Source organism: Dermatophagoides pteronyssinus, unplaced genomic scaffold (genome assembly GCF_027571235.1).
Source record: "Dermatophagoides pteronyssinus isolate colony J.1.1.1.1 unplaced genomic scaffold, Derpt_VIB-CSIC_2022.12 sq0005, whole genome shotgun sequence".
NCBI classification, from domain to species: domain Eukaryota; kingdom Metazoa; phylum Arthropoda; class Arachnida; order Sarcoptiformes; family Pyroglyphidae; genus Dermatophagoides; species Dermatophagoides pteronyssinus.
In genome coordinates, this window is record NW_027461529.1 from 2,027,914 (window position 1) to 2,044,697 (window position 16,784).

The window sequence follows — 16,784 nt, forward strand, 5'->3', positions numbered from 1 at the left end:
AAATTGAATTCGATGAAGAAAAAAAAAGTGTATATTTGGTCGCAATAGTTTGTGTGTGTGTGTCTTTGTTTGTCGAAGTTGTCGAAGACAATTCAGGTTCGATCCAATCGATCCATGTCATCATCATCATCATCATTTTTATTGTTATTGCTGCTGTTGTCTTTGGTCGGAAATTCATTCATCCGATCAACTTTTTTTGTTGTTGTTGTTTTGTTTCTTTGAAACTATACTTGGCCTTTGTGTGTGTGTGTGTGTGTGTGGACCGATAGAATTTCATGTCAATGAAAGAAAAAAAAAGGAAACCAAAAGAGAGAGAGAGAGTGAATGAAAAAAAACTGAAAGAAGAAAAAATGAAGAATGAATCTTTATGCTCACTTTTAACCAATTTTTATTTTTTTGGTTCACTATAGTGGGGCGGAGAGGGTAATCTTTTTAGTTTTTTTTTGCGAGATGAATGAATTTGATGCTAAAACAAAATTTGAAAGATTTTTTTTTCTTCTTTTCAAAACTATAAACAACTTTTATGTTAGGATATTTTATATTTTTTTGAAGTTTTTATTATTATTATTATAAGTATGTGACCATCAATTTTGTTTTTTTGCTCCAGTTCAAATAATGAATGAAAAACGGTTTTTATGCTAAGAAAGAAAAAGAAAATAATAACATGAATCTATTGATGGGTCATTGATGATGATACTCACTGAAACATCTCATCATTGAATATTATGATTATGATTATTATGGAAAAAAATCATTAGAATGACTAACTTTACCAAGCAGAAACAAGGAAAAATAAAATGTCCATTGTATTTGAATTGATTCGATTTGATTTCTTTTCTTTTCTTTTCGGTTTTTTTTCAAACCATTTACAAGAAAGCGAATGAATGAACGAACAAATTCTTGTTTTGTTTTTGTTTCTCATCGACACAAAATGATAAATGTATTATATCATTACACACAAACACATAGAAAAACAACATAAAAACCTAAATAACATTTTTTTTACAAACATAAGAATTGAGTAGAAATTCTATTCTTTTCTCTCTCACTCATTTTCTGTTCTGTTTTCATTTATAAAATGATTTTTATTTTTTGGCGCTTATTTAATCAAATCTAATTTATATATTTACAGGAAAGTGAAACAACAACAGCAAAACATTTTTCTTTTCTTCTTCGTCTTCAATATAAGATGATATGATTATTATGATTATTATTGGTGAAAACAAAAAAAAATTCTGTTTTTTTTTCGCTGGCAAAAGCATTCAAAAAAGCAAAACGAAAAATTCGAATCCAGATTCAAAGATTTTAAGTGTGGTACCACAATCAATCAAACGTTTGAACGTTTTTTTTTCTTCTCATTTTGCTTTTTGCCTTTTTCGCTCACAATTCCGTTCACATAAACACACACACCGAAAAACGACCAGAATAAAACCAGATCAGGCCAAAAAAAGAAAAAAAATCTTTATATTAATGTCAAACTTTTCTCCTTTTCTCTCTCTCTCTCTCTGCCCTGTATTTTGAATGTCTAAATCATTTCATGGAATGAATAAAAAGATTGTCAATATGTTTGATTGTAAAACACGGGGGTTGGTTGGTTGGTTTTTGGTTGGTTGGTTGGAGCATCGATATTTATACTCAATCATCCCTTTCAGTTTTTCTCTTTGGTTCATTCTTCCTTTTGGCTTTTTTCATTTCATTTCATTCACACACACACACACACACTTATCTGAAACTGTTTAAGGTTAAACTTGAATGAATTTTTTTTTTGGTTCTTGTCCTAACATGGATTGATGTTATTGGCCTTGTTTTCTTTCTTTCTTTGAAAGTTTAAGAAGAAACTTATTTGAGTAAAAAAAAGAAAATGTATAAGAATTTATGTTGATTCAGCAATATGATTTGTCGATAAATGATGATCGTTGTTATCGTCATCATCGTCAATATTACAATCAACATTTTTAGTTTTATCATCATGATCACCATCGTTGCTTTTGTTGTTGTCATCATCACCAAATTGTAGAATATTTAGATTTTTGTTGTTGTTGTTGTTGTTGTTGTTGTTGTTGTAAATGTTATTGTTGTCATTATTATTATCGATTATATTTGAATCACATCTGTTTGACTTGTCAACAATAATATCGATAATATTTGTTGTTTTATTTGAATCATTGTTATTATTATTATTATCATCATCATCATTTTTTCTATAATCTTGATATATATTGCCTGATTGATTTTGTATATTTGATTGATCACCATTAGCTTTCAATTGTTGATCAACAATATTATTATTATTTGTTGTTGTTGTCGCTGTTGTCACACAATCAACACAAGATTCAGCTATTAAACTCTGATTATTCATACTATTACTATTAGAAAAATTATTCATCTGTGTTGATCCATCTTCGGATTGTGATTCTTCAATTGTTTGTAATTTTTCTCGTACCAATGCCATTGATGCTGCTTGTTGTTGTTGTTGTTGATTATTTGGCACTGTTGGTGGTATGTTTGGTGGATGACAACCATAACTACTAATCGGTGTTGCATAACAAGGATCAGTTGAATCAAATAGATATGCATTATGACAAACTAAATGTGGTGCAAATGCAGCAAATGATGCAAATTCATTTGAATAAACATCACCAACTGTAGGCATTGTTGTTGCCGTATTTCCGGCTAATATATTTGGTTTTTCACTTGTATTAACACCACCAGCAGCAGCAACAGCAGCATTAACAACACCAGTACCCGTTGCTGAACATGGTGGAAGAACACTCATTTCAGCAATAACTGGTCTTCCATTGGCTGTTGTTGCCAGATAGAAATCACTATCTGATTGATATTGATGTATATGATTACGCCATGCACCTTATGATGAAAAAAAATGAAAAATGGAAAAAAAATGATAACATTTAAATTATTGTTTCATTATTGAATTATTAACTAAAAAAAACATACCAATACGACGAAAACATGGTTTAAAAATAAATATAATAATCAAACCGGGTACTAAAAAATATAAAACATATTCAAAAAAATTTGCAACATTTGATGAACCTTCATGATATGATGAACGATCATGTGGAAAACCATCCGGACCTTTCATTGAACGTATTGATGAACCACTATGAAAATAATGTGTATAATGTGCACCAATACGTTGACATTGTGGTATCATTGTTGGTTGATGTTCATAACCATCTGCACAGATACATGTTTTATTTGTTGAACATATTGTAGGATAATTACATTCAAATGATGATAATGATGATGATGATGATGAAGAACCATCAAAATCATCAACAAACTTATCACGTAATAATGAACGAATCGAACGATCAATATGATGATATTGTCGTCGATTGTTATTATCTAAATTTAATTGATTTTCATTATAAATTGGATTTGTTGTGCTTGTCAATTGTTCATGTTGTTCGTGTTGTTGTTCATGTTGTTGTTGTTGTTCGGATTGTTGTTGTTGTTGTAATGATTTTGTTACCAATTGTCGAACACGTCGATTCCGGAATCGTATGCTTCGTTTTGATGGATTTATATAATATGAATTTTTATCATTAATTATATTTGCTGAATTTATTTCATTTGTTATTGTAGCAAATGTTTGACATAAATGTCCATAAGTTTCAACATATTGACATTCTTCAGCTGTTTTATTATAATAAAAAAATTGACTACAATTACAGATATTATTTTCGCATACAAGATTGGCTATTTTATTACGACTTGTGCTTGCCAATGCTGAATGTGATGTAGTTATTGATGATGATGATGATGATGATGATAATGAATGTATATGTGATTGATGTGTATATCCGCCAGTACGATTTGATCGATGACCTCCGGATTCGATATGTTCAAGATCTTCATCAGCCATTTCACAATCCCATACATTTGAACACCAGCTGCCGATAATACTTCGAACACAGGCATTCAATCGTTCATCAAAACGATGTCCAATACGACAACGACATTCACCCATTGGCCATGAACTTTGTGATGGTCCAAAAAAGGCACTTGGATTTTCTTCACGATATTCTTCACGATAATTAAAACAACCAGAATTGTTAACTTTTCTTTCACATTGTTCAGTAGTATAACAAGCTTCACCAATAAATGATGGTCGTAAACAATATAGATTGGCTATCTGTATTAGATAACCAGGACGACAAATACACATACCATCATTGTCACATAATGATCCATTTTCATCAAAACAACCGGATGGATAGATTTCATAGTTACACTTTTTATTTGGTACTAGATTTGCACCAAAACCAGCCGGTGGTGGATTTAATAAAATTTTCAAACGATTCTGTTGTCCACTAACAGCATTTGATGATGTATGTAATGGATAATAAGAATTTCCATTAGTTGAATATAAGGAAGACAATGAAGCCATTTTAGGTGGCTTTGATTTAATTATCATTAATGATGTTGCCGATGGTAATGATGATGATGATGATAATGATGATTGTGAATATGATGGTAACGATGGTGTTAAATGATTAATATTAAAAGATGATGTTGATGATGATAATTTTGATGGTGATGATGATAATGATGATGATGATGAATAAAGATGTGTTAATCGTCTTGATCGACGTCTTAACATTTTATTAGTTACAGCATGATTCCAATATGGATTATTATTACCATTAGATTTATTTATAAAAAATTGTCTTGATTCTCTTTTTTGTTTACGATTTGATTCATTTGAACGTATTTGAAAATGTTGTTGTTGTTGTTTTTGTTGTTTTAGATTATTGGAATTTGTATTAATCCGATTTCGTTTATTAACAATAACAACATTATTATTATTATTATTATTATTAATATCAACATTATCATCTTCATCATCATTATTATTATTATTATCATCATCATTATAGATGTTATTATCATTATTATTATTATTAGGCATTTTATTATGTTTATTGAAAGAACGATTGGTTTTCGAAATGGAATTTAAAGGCTTTATGATATTATTATTATTATTATTGGATGATGAAACAGAAATGATTGGCATATTATAATGAACATGATGAATATTTGACATTTTATATTCAATCATATGATGATTTGTTGTTGATATTGATGATGATGATGATAATGATTGTTGACCATTAGATGATGATGATAATGATGTTAATTGAATTGATTTATTACAATCAATATTATTATTATTGATGTTTGTTTTTTCTGATATTGATTTTGATGATGATGATAATGATGATATTAATTGATGACCAAAACGATGATCATTATTAATCATTGATGATTGTTTTAGTGAATTTGGTGATAATGATGATGATAATGGTAATGGTAATTGTGTACTTGTATCATGATTATGATTAATATTGGAAATTTTATACAAGCCGGAAGATGATGATGATGATGATGACGATGATGATGGAGATGATTCCGATGAAGCCATTACCAAATTGACCGATAAAAATGATGATGATGATAAAAAATTTGAAAAACACATTGTAAATATAAATAAAAGAATCATTAAAGTTCTTGAAAAATGATAATGACCATCATTTAATGATGATTTTGATGATGATGATTTTTTCAAATTAGTTTCTGTTCTATAATGAATAATCAATTTATTATGATTATTATGATGATGATTTGAATTGATTTTATTATTTAATAATGAAAAATAATAACAACAACAACAACAATTCCGCCACCATAACCACCACCACCAACACCAATCAAATATTGATGATAATGATGATGATGATGGCTTTAGCCACCAATGATTATTGAATAATTTTTTAGACATTTTATTCAATATTCATATTTTTGACACTGTTTTCTATCTTTGTAGATTTGCATAATTTGTATAGAATTGAATTTTCTGAATATGCAAACAGTACACACACATAGACAAAAAAAAAGGTGTTCAGGTGTTGAAAAATTATCTTATCAATGTTTTCGATGTTGTTGTACAATACAGAAGAAACAAAATGATAAAACACATAGATTAACAACAACAACAACAACTACTAATCATTGAAAATATCGGTCAATCAACTTGACCAACACCAATCAACACAAAAAACCATTAATGTAGATTTGTTTTTCAAAACACACTAGACACAAACAAAATTTGATTTTTCTGTTGATTAAATAAAAAATTTTTAAATAAATGAATCTTTGAAATTGAAAACACACAGGAAAAAAACCGGTTGATTTTTGGTTTGTCTATTTTAATCAATAGGGAAAGAAAATTTTTTTTTTCAATTTTTCAATTCTTCATCATCATCATTGAATCTTGAAATATATTCTGATTTTTTTTTGTTTTCCTATTTTAGTTTAGTTGTTGGATCGGTCTGTAATACCAGCATTTATTTTTTTCTTCATTTGATCATAGCTTGATGTGTTGTAGCATAGAGAATATATTTGATTCAGAATTATTTTTTTTTTCATCATATAATCGTTGTGCTTGTGTATAGTGTGTGCGTGTAACTATCCTGATTCTTGTGAAGAAGAAGAAGAAACAAAACAAAAAAAAATGGGAAACAAAAAAAATCTAGTGATCATCACATTTTGTGATACGGTTATAATAATTTTTTTTTTTTGCTTTTTCTTGGTACCATTTTTTGCCAGTGGTAGTGGTTGGTTGTTTATATTTACTTTTTTGTTGTTTTTTGCAATATAATTCTTCTGGAACTTCTTTTTCCTGTCTTTCCTATTTTCTCTTATTTACTTTTTCGTTCTGGCAGCAATCAAATAATATATATGGACAACATGGAAGAGAAAAAAAAATACTATGGACCAAAATGAAGAGAATTCCCGAAAAACTACGAATATTATAGAATAGTGGTAGAATAATAATAGTAGAGGAATATAGAATAACTAATCAACTATCTAAACCTATCAAAAAAATGAACTGATCGAAAAGAAGAAGAATTTCAGAATCACATAGAAAACCGTATTTCACAAACACACACACACACGCAAGAATCGTATTCGGTAGAATAGAATTGGTCTGTATATTTTTTTCGGTTATTCCAAATTTTCACAAATTTTTATTAGGAATTTTTTTTTCATCCCCTTCAAGTTCTTCATTTTTATTTATATATATAGTTTTGTGTATATATGTTTTCTACGTTTAGTTTTATATTGAAAAAATTTCTCTTTCTCTTTCCCGATTTACACTGACTTAACACTGTGTGTCTGCATTAAAAAAATTTTTTTTCCAATGTACAAAATGAAAAGAATAAATATATATATGTTCACAATACAGACAACATAAACACCCAAAATAGACATAGAATGTTCCATTCTGGAACAATTTTTTTTTGGATCGTTTTTAGTTTTTTTTTTCTGGCTGCTGCTGCTTTCTTTTAACATCCAAGTATTAACATCGTCGTCGTCGTCAACATCAACATCGGTCATGTCAGATAGTGAATTTTATTTTTAATCCTATATGCTACTACTATAGTCAAAATGAAATGAAATTGCAAAATACGGTATTAAACCAAGAATTTTCATTTTCACTTTTTGATGTTTTTCTTTGCTTTTATTTTTTTTCTTCACATCATTATGGGCGAGAGAAAGAAAAAAAGATATTGGGAGTGAATAAAGAAGTAAAGAAAAGATAAAAAAAGAAAGAAAAGAAAATTCTAATTTCAAATTCGAGTTCTGATTCTTTGATTTTTTTTTTCTCTTCAGTAGTCCCTTTTTTTACTTTTACTTACACGATATGCAATGGATGTATTTTTCGTCGTTACACTACTAAAAAAGATTAGAACCAAGAAGAATTAACGAGTAAGTAAGTAAGTGAGTGTTAAATAGATAGATAGAGATAGATAGCAAGATGGAGAATACTTTTATCCAAATTTGAATTCAAATATACAAACGGAAATGGATAAAATGACTATCCAGAAAAGAAAGAAACATATACCAGATAGATAAATGGCAAGAAGAAAGAAAAAATATATCATGTGTGTGTGTGTGTGTGTGTCATTTTCTATATGTTTCACAAATATCAAAAACAACAACAACAACAACAAAAAAACGATAATGTTCATTTGAAAATAATGATAAAAATATCTATTGCTTCCTGGCTTTCTATTTTTTTTTCTATTTTTTTCATTTTCAATTTTGGCTTATTGATTCTTGTTGGTGTTGGAAAAAAAAAATTTGAGAAAAATATTTCTGAGAAAAACAACACTATAGGATTATTGTTTTTTTTTCGTTTTTCGTTTGGTTTATGATGACAAGTCTATAATTTAACGATTATTATTCCATTTCAGCCAATGTAAAGAAGAAGAAGAAGAAAAAAAAACTTGAAATATCATTGTCATTAAATTATCAACAACAACAACAACAACAACGTCGTCAACGATTCTTGATTCTTGATTCTTGATGATTTGTAACCCGAAAGACGAAGAAGAAGAAGAAGAAGAAAAACAAAAGTAAAAAGGAAAAAAAAATGAAATGAAAGTTTTTCATTTCATTTCATTTCATTCATTTCAGTCTGTTGTGTTTCCTTAATTCTTTGGTCGGTTGAATTTCTTATTCTTTTTCTTATTCTCTTTCTCATTGCTTTTTCACTATTTTGGCTTTTTGAATAAAAAAAAAAATCTTTTCCTTTTTTATATTCGAGTTGTTGATAATGTTGTTGTTGTTGTTGTTGTTGTACACTTTATTCATCTTCTTCTTCTTTTTGTTGTTGTTGAATGTTTTGATATTCTTCTCTTTTTTTGTATCATTTCAAGAGCTTTTTTATTCCATCTTTTTATTATGATTAGTATTTGAGTGTTCCATGTAACTTCTCAACATTTTCATCATCATCATCATCATCATCATTTTCATTATTAGTATTATTCTACTTTACTTTACTCTACTTTCTATCAAAATTACAACACACAGAAAAAAAGAATGTAAAAAAAAGTAGAAGAAAATTTCCATTTGTTTATATTTTGAATTGTTTATATTTTGAAAATGTTTTTTTTGTTTCTCATTTTCCTTGTCATTGTCGTTGTGAAAATTATTATTATTATTATTATCCAATTATTCTCTCTCTCGCCATGAGAATAATGATAATAGTTTTAATGTGTTTCAAATTTTTTTTTTTATAAATATTTTTCTCCATTTATTTATTTATTAAGCTAGGGATTTTCAATAGTTTTTTTACTTTTTCTCCCTTTGGATTATTATTTAGTTGCTGTTGGTTTTGTTGATCCATTACTGATGCTATAGGTGCCATAACCTCGACATTGTTTGACATACAGGGTGTTTTTTATTTGTTGTTGATCAGTTTCTGTTTTTGCTGCAAAAACACTCTGTAGATGGAAATTTTGTTCATCCAAAAACATATTTCCATATCCAGATTGCAAAGAGCAAGAGAGAGAGAGAGACAAACATCAGAAGAAAAAACAAAAACAAAAAAAAACCCTAGAGGAATAAAATTGAATTTTTTTTCTTTTTTTTTTGATTCGCTTTGATTCTTGAATGTTTGTAAACAGATGAAATGATGATGATGATGATTTTGTTTCCCATGATATTCTCGACAAAAAAAAAAATGAAAGAAAGAAAATTAAATTCAAAAAAAAAAACAAACTAGAAAAAAATCAATTGAATGTGGGAAAAAACAACAACCCAAAAATCATGATTGTTTTGAATTCTGTTTTTTTCCAAGTTATTCAAGTTTTGTTTCACACAAATATTTGATTTGAATGATTGAAAAAAATGAATGAATGAATGAATGATGTGTTAGATTCACTTTAGGATTTTAACTTTTTTTTTTTCTCACTGAAAAATCAAATCAAATGAGATTTTTGGTTTTTTTTCATATGTCTTGTTGTTTCCTTCACTATTTTGACATCTACAACAACACATTGCAGAGACCTCAGAGAGAAAAGAAAAATATTTTCCTTCTTCTATTGTTGTTGGTTTTTCTTGGTTTAAAGTTTGTTTGTTTGTTTTTTTTTCACTGGATTTTGACATTGGATTCGATCACCATCATGAATATCGATCTTGAATATTTTCGATTAAATTAAATTGATGTAGTGGTTTTTTGGGGATATATTTTTTTCGGGGTTAACCAACAACCAAAACAAAAAAAAACAATAAAACAAAAACACTGTCAAATATGAAATGAAAAAACAAAAAAACATTTTGGAATTAAAAAAAACCATTTCTATTTCTATTTCGACTTCAAAAGGTCTGTGTATGTTCCTGGATGAATGAATGAATGGATGGATGGATGTATGACCCTGTTTTTATTTTCAATTTCTCTCTCTCTCTCTCATTCTCATTAAATGTTATATATTCCACATTTTCTTCCCTCCGGAATCAATCGTGTTAACGAGCGCACATTGCCCGATACACACATACATACACAACACAACCGAATCGTAAAAAAAATAGAATAATGATGATGATGATGATGAAGCAATAAGCAAAACACAGCAACACAGAAAAAAAGAAAACGAATTCACATTTTTTTTTCTTTCCACCATAATAATATCTAATTAGTTTTAATTGTCTTTTTCCAAATTATTTGTATTATTATATTTCTCTCTCTCTCTCTCTCTCTAGCTGTATCTCCTGTTCATTTATATGACAATTTTTACTCTACATTATCAAACGACAATGACAGAAAATAGGAATGAAAAACAAAAATTCAACTTTTCATTGATTTTTTCAGTCTGTGTTATATTAGTCTATGTGACTGAATTGATGATGATGATCATCATCATCATTGTATGGGAAATTTCCAATCCTAAATGAAAATGATCTTTTCGTTTTCGTTTTCGTTTTTTTTTTTGATTTCATTGTGAAATTTATCATTTAATCTACTATATGATAATGATGTTGTTGTTGTTTTGTTTTTTGTTTTTTTTTCATCATCATTTTCATTCATTTGACCAGAATTTTGTTTAGCTTGAAAACATTGACTTGAATCATTGATCAGATCTGAATTGAATTCTTGTTTCTTGATTTTCTCTTTTTTCCGTTTCTGCATGATGATGATGATGATGATGATGAAACAATCATTCATTGAGAATCAAAATGATTTTTCCGTTTTCCAGTATCTGCATCTATGTGGAAGAAGAAAAATCAAAATTGTCATTTGTCGTTGTCGAATCATAGTGAATCCACGACTACAAACAAACAAACAAAAGATTGTGAATCAAACAACTTTCTAAATCTAAAGGAAAAAAAAGTAGACAAGAAAGAAAAAATACTGGAAACAAAAAACAAAAAAACTTTTGCAAAAAAAAACAAAACAAAACAATTTCAACATCAACAAAAAACAAAAAAACAACAATGTTATAATCTAATTCGGTTAGGAAAACAACAACAACAACAACAATGAAAACGGAATATAAAACAAAACAAAACAAAACAAAAAAGTCGACCGGGAAGTTTGCAACTATTTCCACAAAACAAACAAACAAAAAACTATCAATGATTGTGATGACAATGATGATGATGATAATACCGACCGAATCCGATCATGATGGAAAAGAGAATCATCACCATATCATTGATCGTGATTAGCTTTCACTATAGTCGTCAGTGTTTAGGATTTTGTTTTTTTCTCTTTTTATTGTTGTTGTTATGTGATCCACAGTTTTTTGATTATTTTTGCAAATATCATTTGGAAGCACAGACACAAACAAACACAAACAAAAAACATCCAAATGGAAAAAATATTCCTGAGAAATAATGATAATTATTGATTCATTGATTCATTTCTTTTTTACATGAATAATTATAATAATAATGATTATAAAGGAAACAATTAAGTTGATAATAATTATGTAATTTGTGTAATTCATAAATAACGTATTTTTCAAACATATAACATTTTCTTCATCTTTATTGGGATTCTACCCTTTTTTTTCACACTCATTATTTCATCTAATTTGAATATTTAATAATAATAAGCAACAAAAAAGAAAGTCAAAGAATTATTTTTTTTGGTAAAGAAAGTAGAAAATTCATCGAATCTAATCTTGATTTATTCAAATTAAATTTTCATTCATTCATTCATTCAGTCATTTTATCAAATTTTTATCATCATCAACAACAGAATGATTAATATTTTTTTGGTAGCAACCAACGAAAAAAAATCGATTGAAAAGAAAAAATTCAACTATTCAGAAATATTCAAATTAACTGTATATATTCAAATTAAGTTTCATTTAGAATAGATCAAATTGGTTTTTTTTCTCAATCTTCTTTCATTCATTCCTGTATTTCTTCTTCTTTTTTTCGATTATTATTATTATTATTATTATTTTTCTCATCATTTACATGTCATAAACCGTATAAAAAACAGACACACGGAAATAATAATGTTTAATTTTAACCAAGCCAATCATCAACAGAAAAAATAAAAGTTAAAGAAAAAACATATAGACAGAATCGAGAATCGATAGATTTTAATCGGGTGAAAGAAAAAAAAATTTTCTGAAATAAAGTTCAACCAAATGGAAACCAGAATTTTTTTTTTTTTTTGGTGAAGTACGATTTAGTTTTCTTTCAATTCTCTCACTCTGTGTTCTGAAATATTTGTAGAAAAACAACAACAGCAAGGGAAATTAAAAAAAGCTAATAACAACACTACAAATAATAAAAAAAACTAACTTTTCAAAATGATTTAAAGTCAATTTGATTTGACCAATATCAACCAACAAAAAACGATAATACACAATTCAATTCTGCATTGGCATTCGTTTTTTCCTTTTCCTTTTCCTTTTCTCTGTTTTCTTTCGCTTAAATGATTGAAAATGCCTCCGGTACTGAAATGATGATGTTTTAATGGGGGGGGGTTTCTCTAGCTCTCGCTTTTCGGATCGAATGAAACAAATCAATTTATTTTTTTTTTTTCATCAATTTTTTTTTATTTCGTTATTACATAACATATACGACAAACTGTCAATTTTAAAACTTTATCTCTCTCTCCCACTTTTTAGATGGTTTTTTTTCAGTTTTGTTCGTCGTTGTCGTCGTCGTCGTTTTTCCTCTATTATTTGTTTAAAGATTTGTGAACGATAAATTCTTCACCCTCATTCTCGATCCAAGCTTTTTTTGGTTTGGCTAGTATTTATGGACATCAAACCGGCACATCAAGATAAATTTCTCGAATTGACCAATTGTAATCATCATCGATGAAAGTAATGTGAGAGGGATGGAAAAAAGATATTTGGGGAAAGATATTTTTTTTTTGTTCTGGTCGATCGGTTTATAATCTCTATAATCTTTTGTTCAACTTGTTTACATTTTCTTCTTCTAAAAAAAAATATTCTTTGTTGTTGTTCCATTGTATCGAGTGAATGAATGAATGAATGAAGCAAAGAAAAAGAAATTCTTATTCTTTTTTCACACTATTCTCTTTTTTTTTTTACTAGCCAATAGTCATTTTGATTATTATTATTATTATTATTTAAGTCACAAGTTGGTTATAGTCATTTCAGTCAGTCAGTTTTTGTTTTGTTTTGTTTTTTGTTTATTCGGTTCATTCATTTTGAACTGTTTTAGGTTAGCTAATAATAATAATAATAATAGTTTGTTAGTTTGTTTGTTATTTTTGCACATTTTTTAGTTTGTTTGTTTAATTTTGTTTGATTTGTGATCGGTTTGTTGAAACAACAACAACAACAACAACAAAAAACTGTCAGTAACAAACTAATATAATAAATATTGGCAAAAAAACGGATTTTTTTGGGTTTGAAATGACAAAAACTTCAACTTGAAAATTGGCAAATAAAATAGACATATAATTTGATGATGATGATGCTAAAAGTAATAATTTTTTTGGTGATATATTTCAACTTTGATGACAATCAATGATGACAATATTGGCTTAATAATAATAATAATAATAATAATAATATGATTTGAACCAAACCAAACCAAACCAAAAAAAAATATTATGAATTTCATCCATATTCTGATAGTAATAATGATTTATAAGTAGAATGAATATAGCCAAAACAAAAAAACAAACAAAAAAACAAAAACAAAATTCTAGTCCATTCTAGTTTGTAGAATCTATTTCTGTTTTTTCAACAAAATAATTCTTGATGAACAACAAGCAAAAAAAATTATCATAATAGCCTTAATAGAGAGAAAGAGAACGAAATAAGAGAAAATGTTTCTTATTGGCATCGTTTTTTTCTTTCTTTATTATTATTATTATTATTATTGTTTTTCATTATAATAATAATAATTTTTCTGTTGTTGTTTTTTTAGTTTTTTTTCTTCTAGTTTTTCTAATGATAATAATAATAATAAATATCGAATGAATGAATGAATGAACAGAATATGGAAACAAATGATATTCTATCCATTCCATCAGCACACCCACACACAAAAATTTAATAAATAATAATGAATAATAATGAAAAAAAATGAGGGAGAAAAACAAATTCCAGATATTCTTTTGAATTTTGATTAAAAACAAAACAAAACAAAAATATGGATGACATTCTTGTGATTATATTATTCAATAAATAATTGGATTCTCTGCATTTTCTTTTCATTAGAAATGTAAAAAATGTTGATTGCATGCCCTGTTTTTTTTTAATATTCATTCATAATATGATGGCCATATTATGCACACACACACACACACACACAAACAAACACTGGATGTTTATTTCCAAAAGTCAGTTTGTTGTTGTTGTTTTTTTGTTGTTGGTATTCTTTCATAGCTTTCATGTAAATAATGAATGAATGAATGAATGGATAAACAACCAAAAAAAAATATAAAGAGATGGCTTTTTTTTCATCATCTATCAATCATACTTTATTTTCAAATTGTTTTTCTTTTCGAGAAATTTTTGTTATCACCGGGAATTGGAAAACTTTTTTTTTAATCGATTCATATTTTTGGTTGCTGTTGTTGCCGATGATGATGATGATGATAATGGATATTTGATTGAAATGATTGAATTTTTGTTCTCTGTCTCCTTCGTTCTTTCCTTTCTTTCATTTTGATTATTACAAAGACAGCAGCAGCAGCAGCCGAAAAACTGAAAGAATTTGCTTCCGGATTCCTTAACTTTCTCTAATTCATATTCATCATCATCATCATCATCATCGTATGATGACAACAATCAAATTTTAATCCTTTTCTCTCTCTCTCTCGCTCTACTGTATCAAATACATTGTTTTTTTCATTTTTTTCTCTACTCTTGGATTGTATGTGTATAATAAAAAAATAATTATTGTGGTCTCTTCCTCAAAAATAATAATAATCCCAAGCAAAAAAAAAAAACGGTGCTATTCGATTATACACAACGCCCTATATGACTGAAAAAAAATGATTGATAATTTATTGACAATATTATTATTTGACAACAAACTAAAACCAGATATAGACAAAAAAAAAGAATATTCCCCTTATGACATTGATGTGTGCATTGATATTCCATGGAACAACGCGTTGAAAATGTTTAATCATTTTTTTTAAAATTTGGTGTTTGAAAATCAATCAACGCCATCTATGATGTTCCAAAAGCAACGATATTATAATGATTTTCGTTTTTTTTTCTTTCAATAATTATTTCGAGAAAAAAAAATCATCATTTTTCAAAATAAAATCTCTTTCTTTTCCCCCCGCAAAAATAGATTTCATAAAAGATTTTTTTTTTTGGTTCAATTAATGAAGTTCATAACCACCAACAATAACCATTTTTATTAACGATTCTTGTTCATATTATGATGATGATAATGATGAGAATCGTCAACATTATCTATTGTTATATGTGTGTGTGTGTGTGTATGTACGAAGAATTTATTCAAAACATATAGAGAAGAACAAAAATGAATGTTAAAAAAAGTGAATTTTTTTCAAATTAATGAATATGAAAATCATATGAACGAATTTATTTAAAATATAAAAAAAAATTTAAAAAAAAAATGAAGATTAATGGATTTAATGAAAAGAAACATTTCTATATATGTTTTTTTAAACATCAAATTATAATGATAATAATAGATTTTATGCCATACTCGAAAGAATAATCTTGTAACTGGAGAATGAGTGTGAGAGAGAGAGAAGGAAAAACCAAATCATTAAAACAGAATAATAATAATTTTTCTTTTTTTTTGTAAAAAAAATTTCAAAATAACAATAATTTTTTTATTTCATTTTAATAGAAAAAAATAATAATTAATAATTAAATGTTTGATAAACTAATACCGAATAAGCTAATACAAATAGTAAACTATCAAGAAAAAATGTTAAATTTATAGTGCGTAATTGATAGATTTTTAGTTTAAAATCTTGTCCATATAATTCATTCAATTCCATGATGGTTATTTTTCGTAGAAAAAATTTAATTTGTTTAAAAATTTTTATATATTTTATCAATAATGATCGTTGTCTTGCAGATGTTAACGATAATAACAATGTTTCTTCATCAATCGAATTCTGTTGTATGATTGTTTCATTTTTAATAATAATTTCAATTATTTTTTCAATTAATCTATTGATTTTAATATCCATACGAATAATATAAATAAAATATAACCAAATTGTTATTGTATATGATATATTCATTGATGTTATACTTCCATTATTTGTAATAAAATCATTAATTATAATCAATGTATCTAATATATAAACTGAAAAATGTATCATCAATGGAAATGATAGAATTCGATTTGCTATACGATTATGATTAGCCAATTGTTCAATCTGTTTAATTGATGATCGATGTACAATATTAATTTCAATCATATTTACATTATCAATAATAATTTGTTTTTCTAATATTTCGTCTAAAACA

At 27.0% G+C, this 16,784-nt stretch overlaps 1 protein-coding gene across 2 annotated transcripts; it reads right to left on the reverse strand.

Annotated features, from left to right (window-relative positions):
• Positions 1-387: 387 nt before the first annotated feature.
• Positions 388-5,856, reverse strand: LOC113789558 (uncharacterized). Of its 2 annotated transcripts, XR_012846182.1 has the most exons (3): positions 2,956-5,856; positions 702-2,865; positions 388-638 (listed from the first exon to the last, which is right to left on the reverse strand). XR_012846182.1 is itself a non-coding variant. In XM_027339113.2 (2 exons), exons 1-2 carry the CDS (start codon positions 5,804-5,806, stop codon positions 1,874-1,876), a joined length of 3,843 nt encoding a protein of 1,280 aa, XP_027194914.2. In that variant the 5' UTR covers positions 5,807-5,856; the 3' UTR covers positions 388-1,873. The 2 variants fall into 2 exon arrangements, 1 of the variants encoding a protein (XP_027194914.2); XM_027339113.2 differs by having other exon boundaries at positions 388-2,865.
• Positions 5,857-16,784: the final 10,928 nt, after the last annotated feature.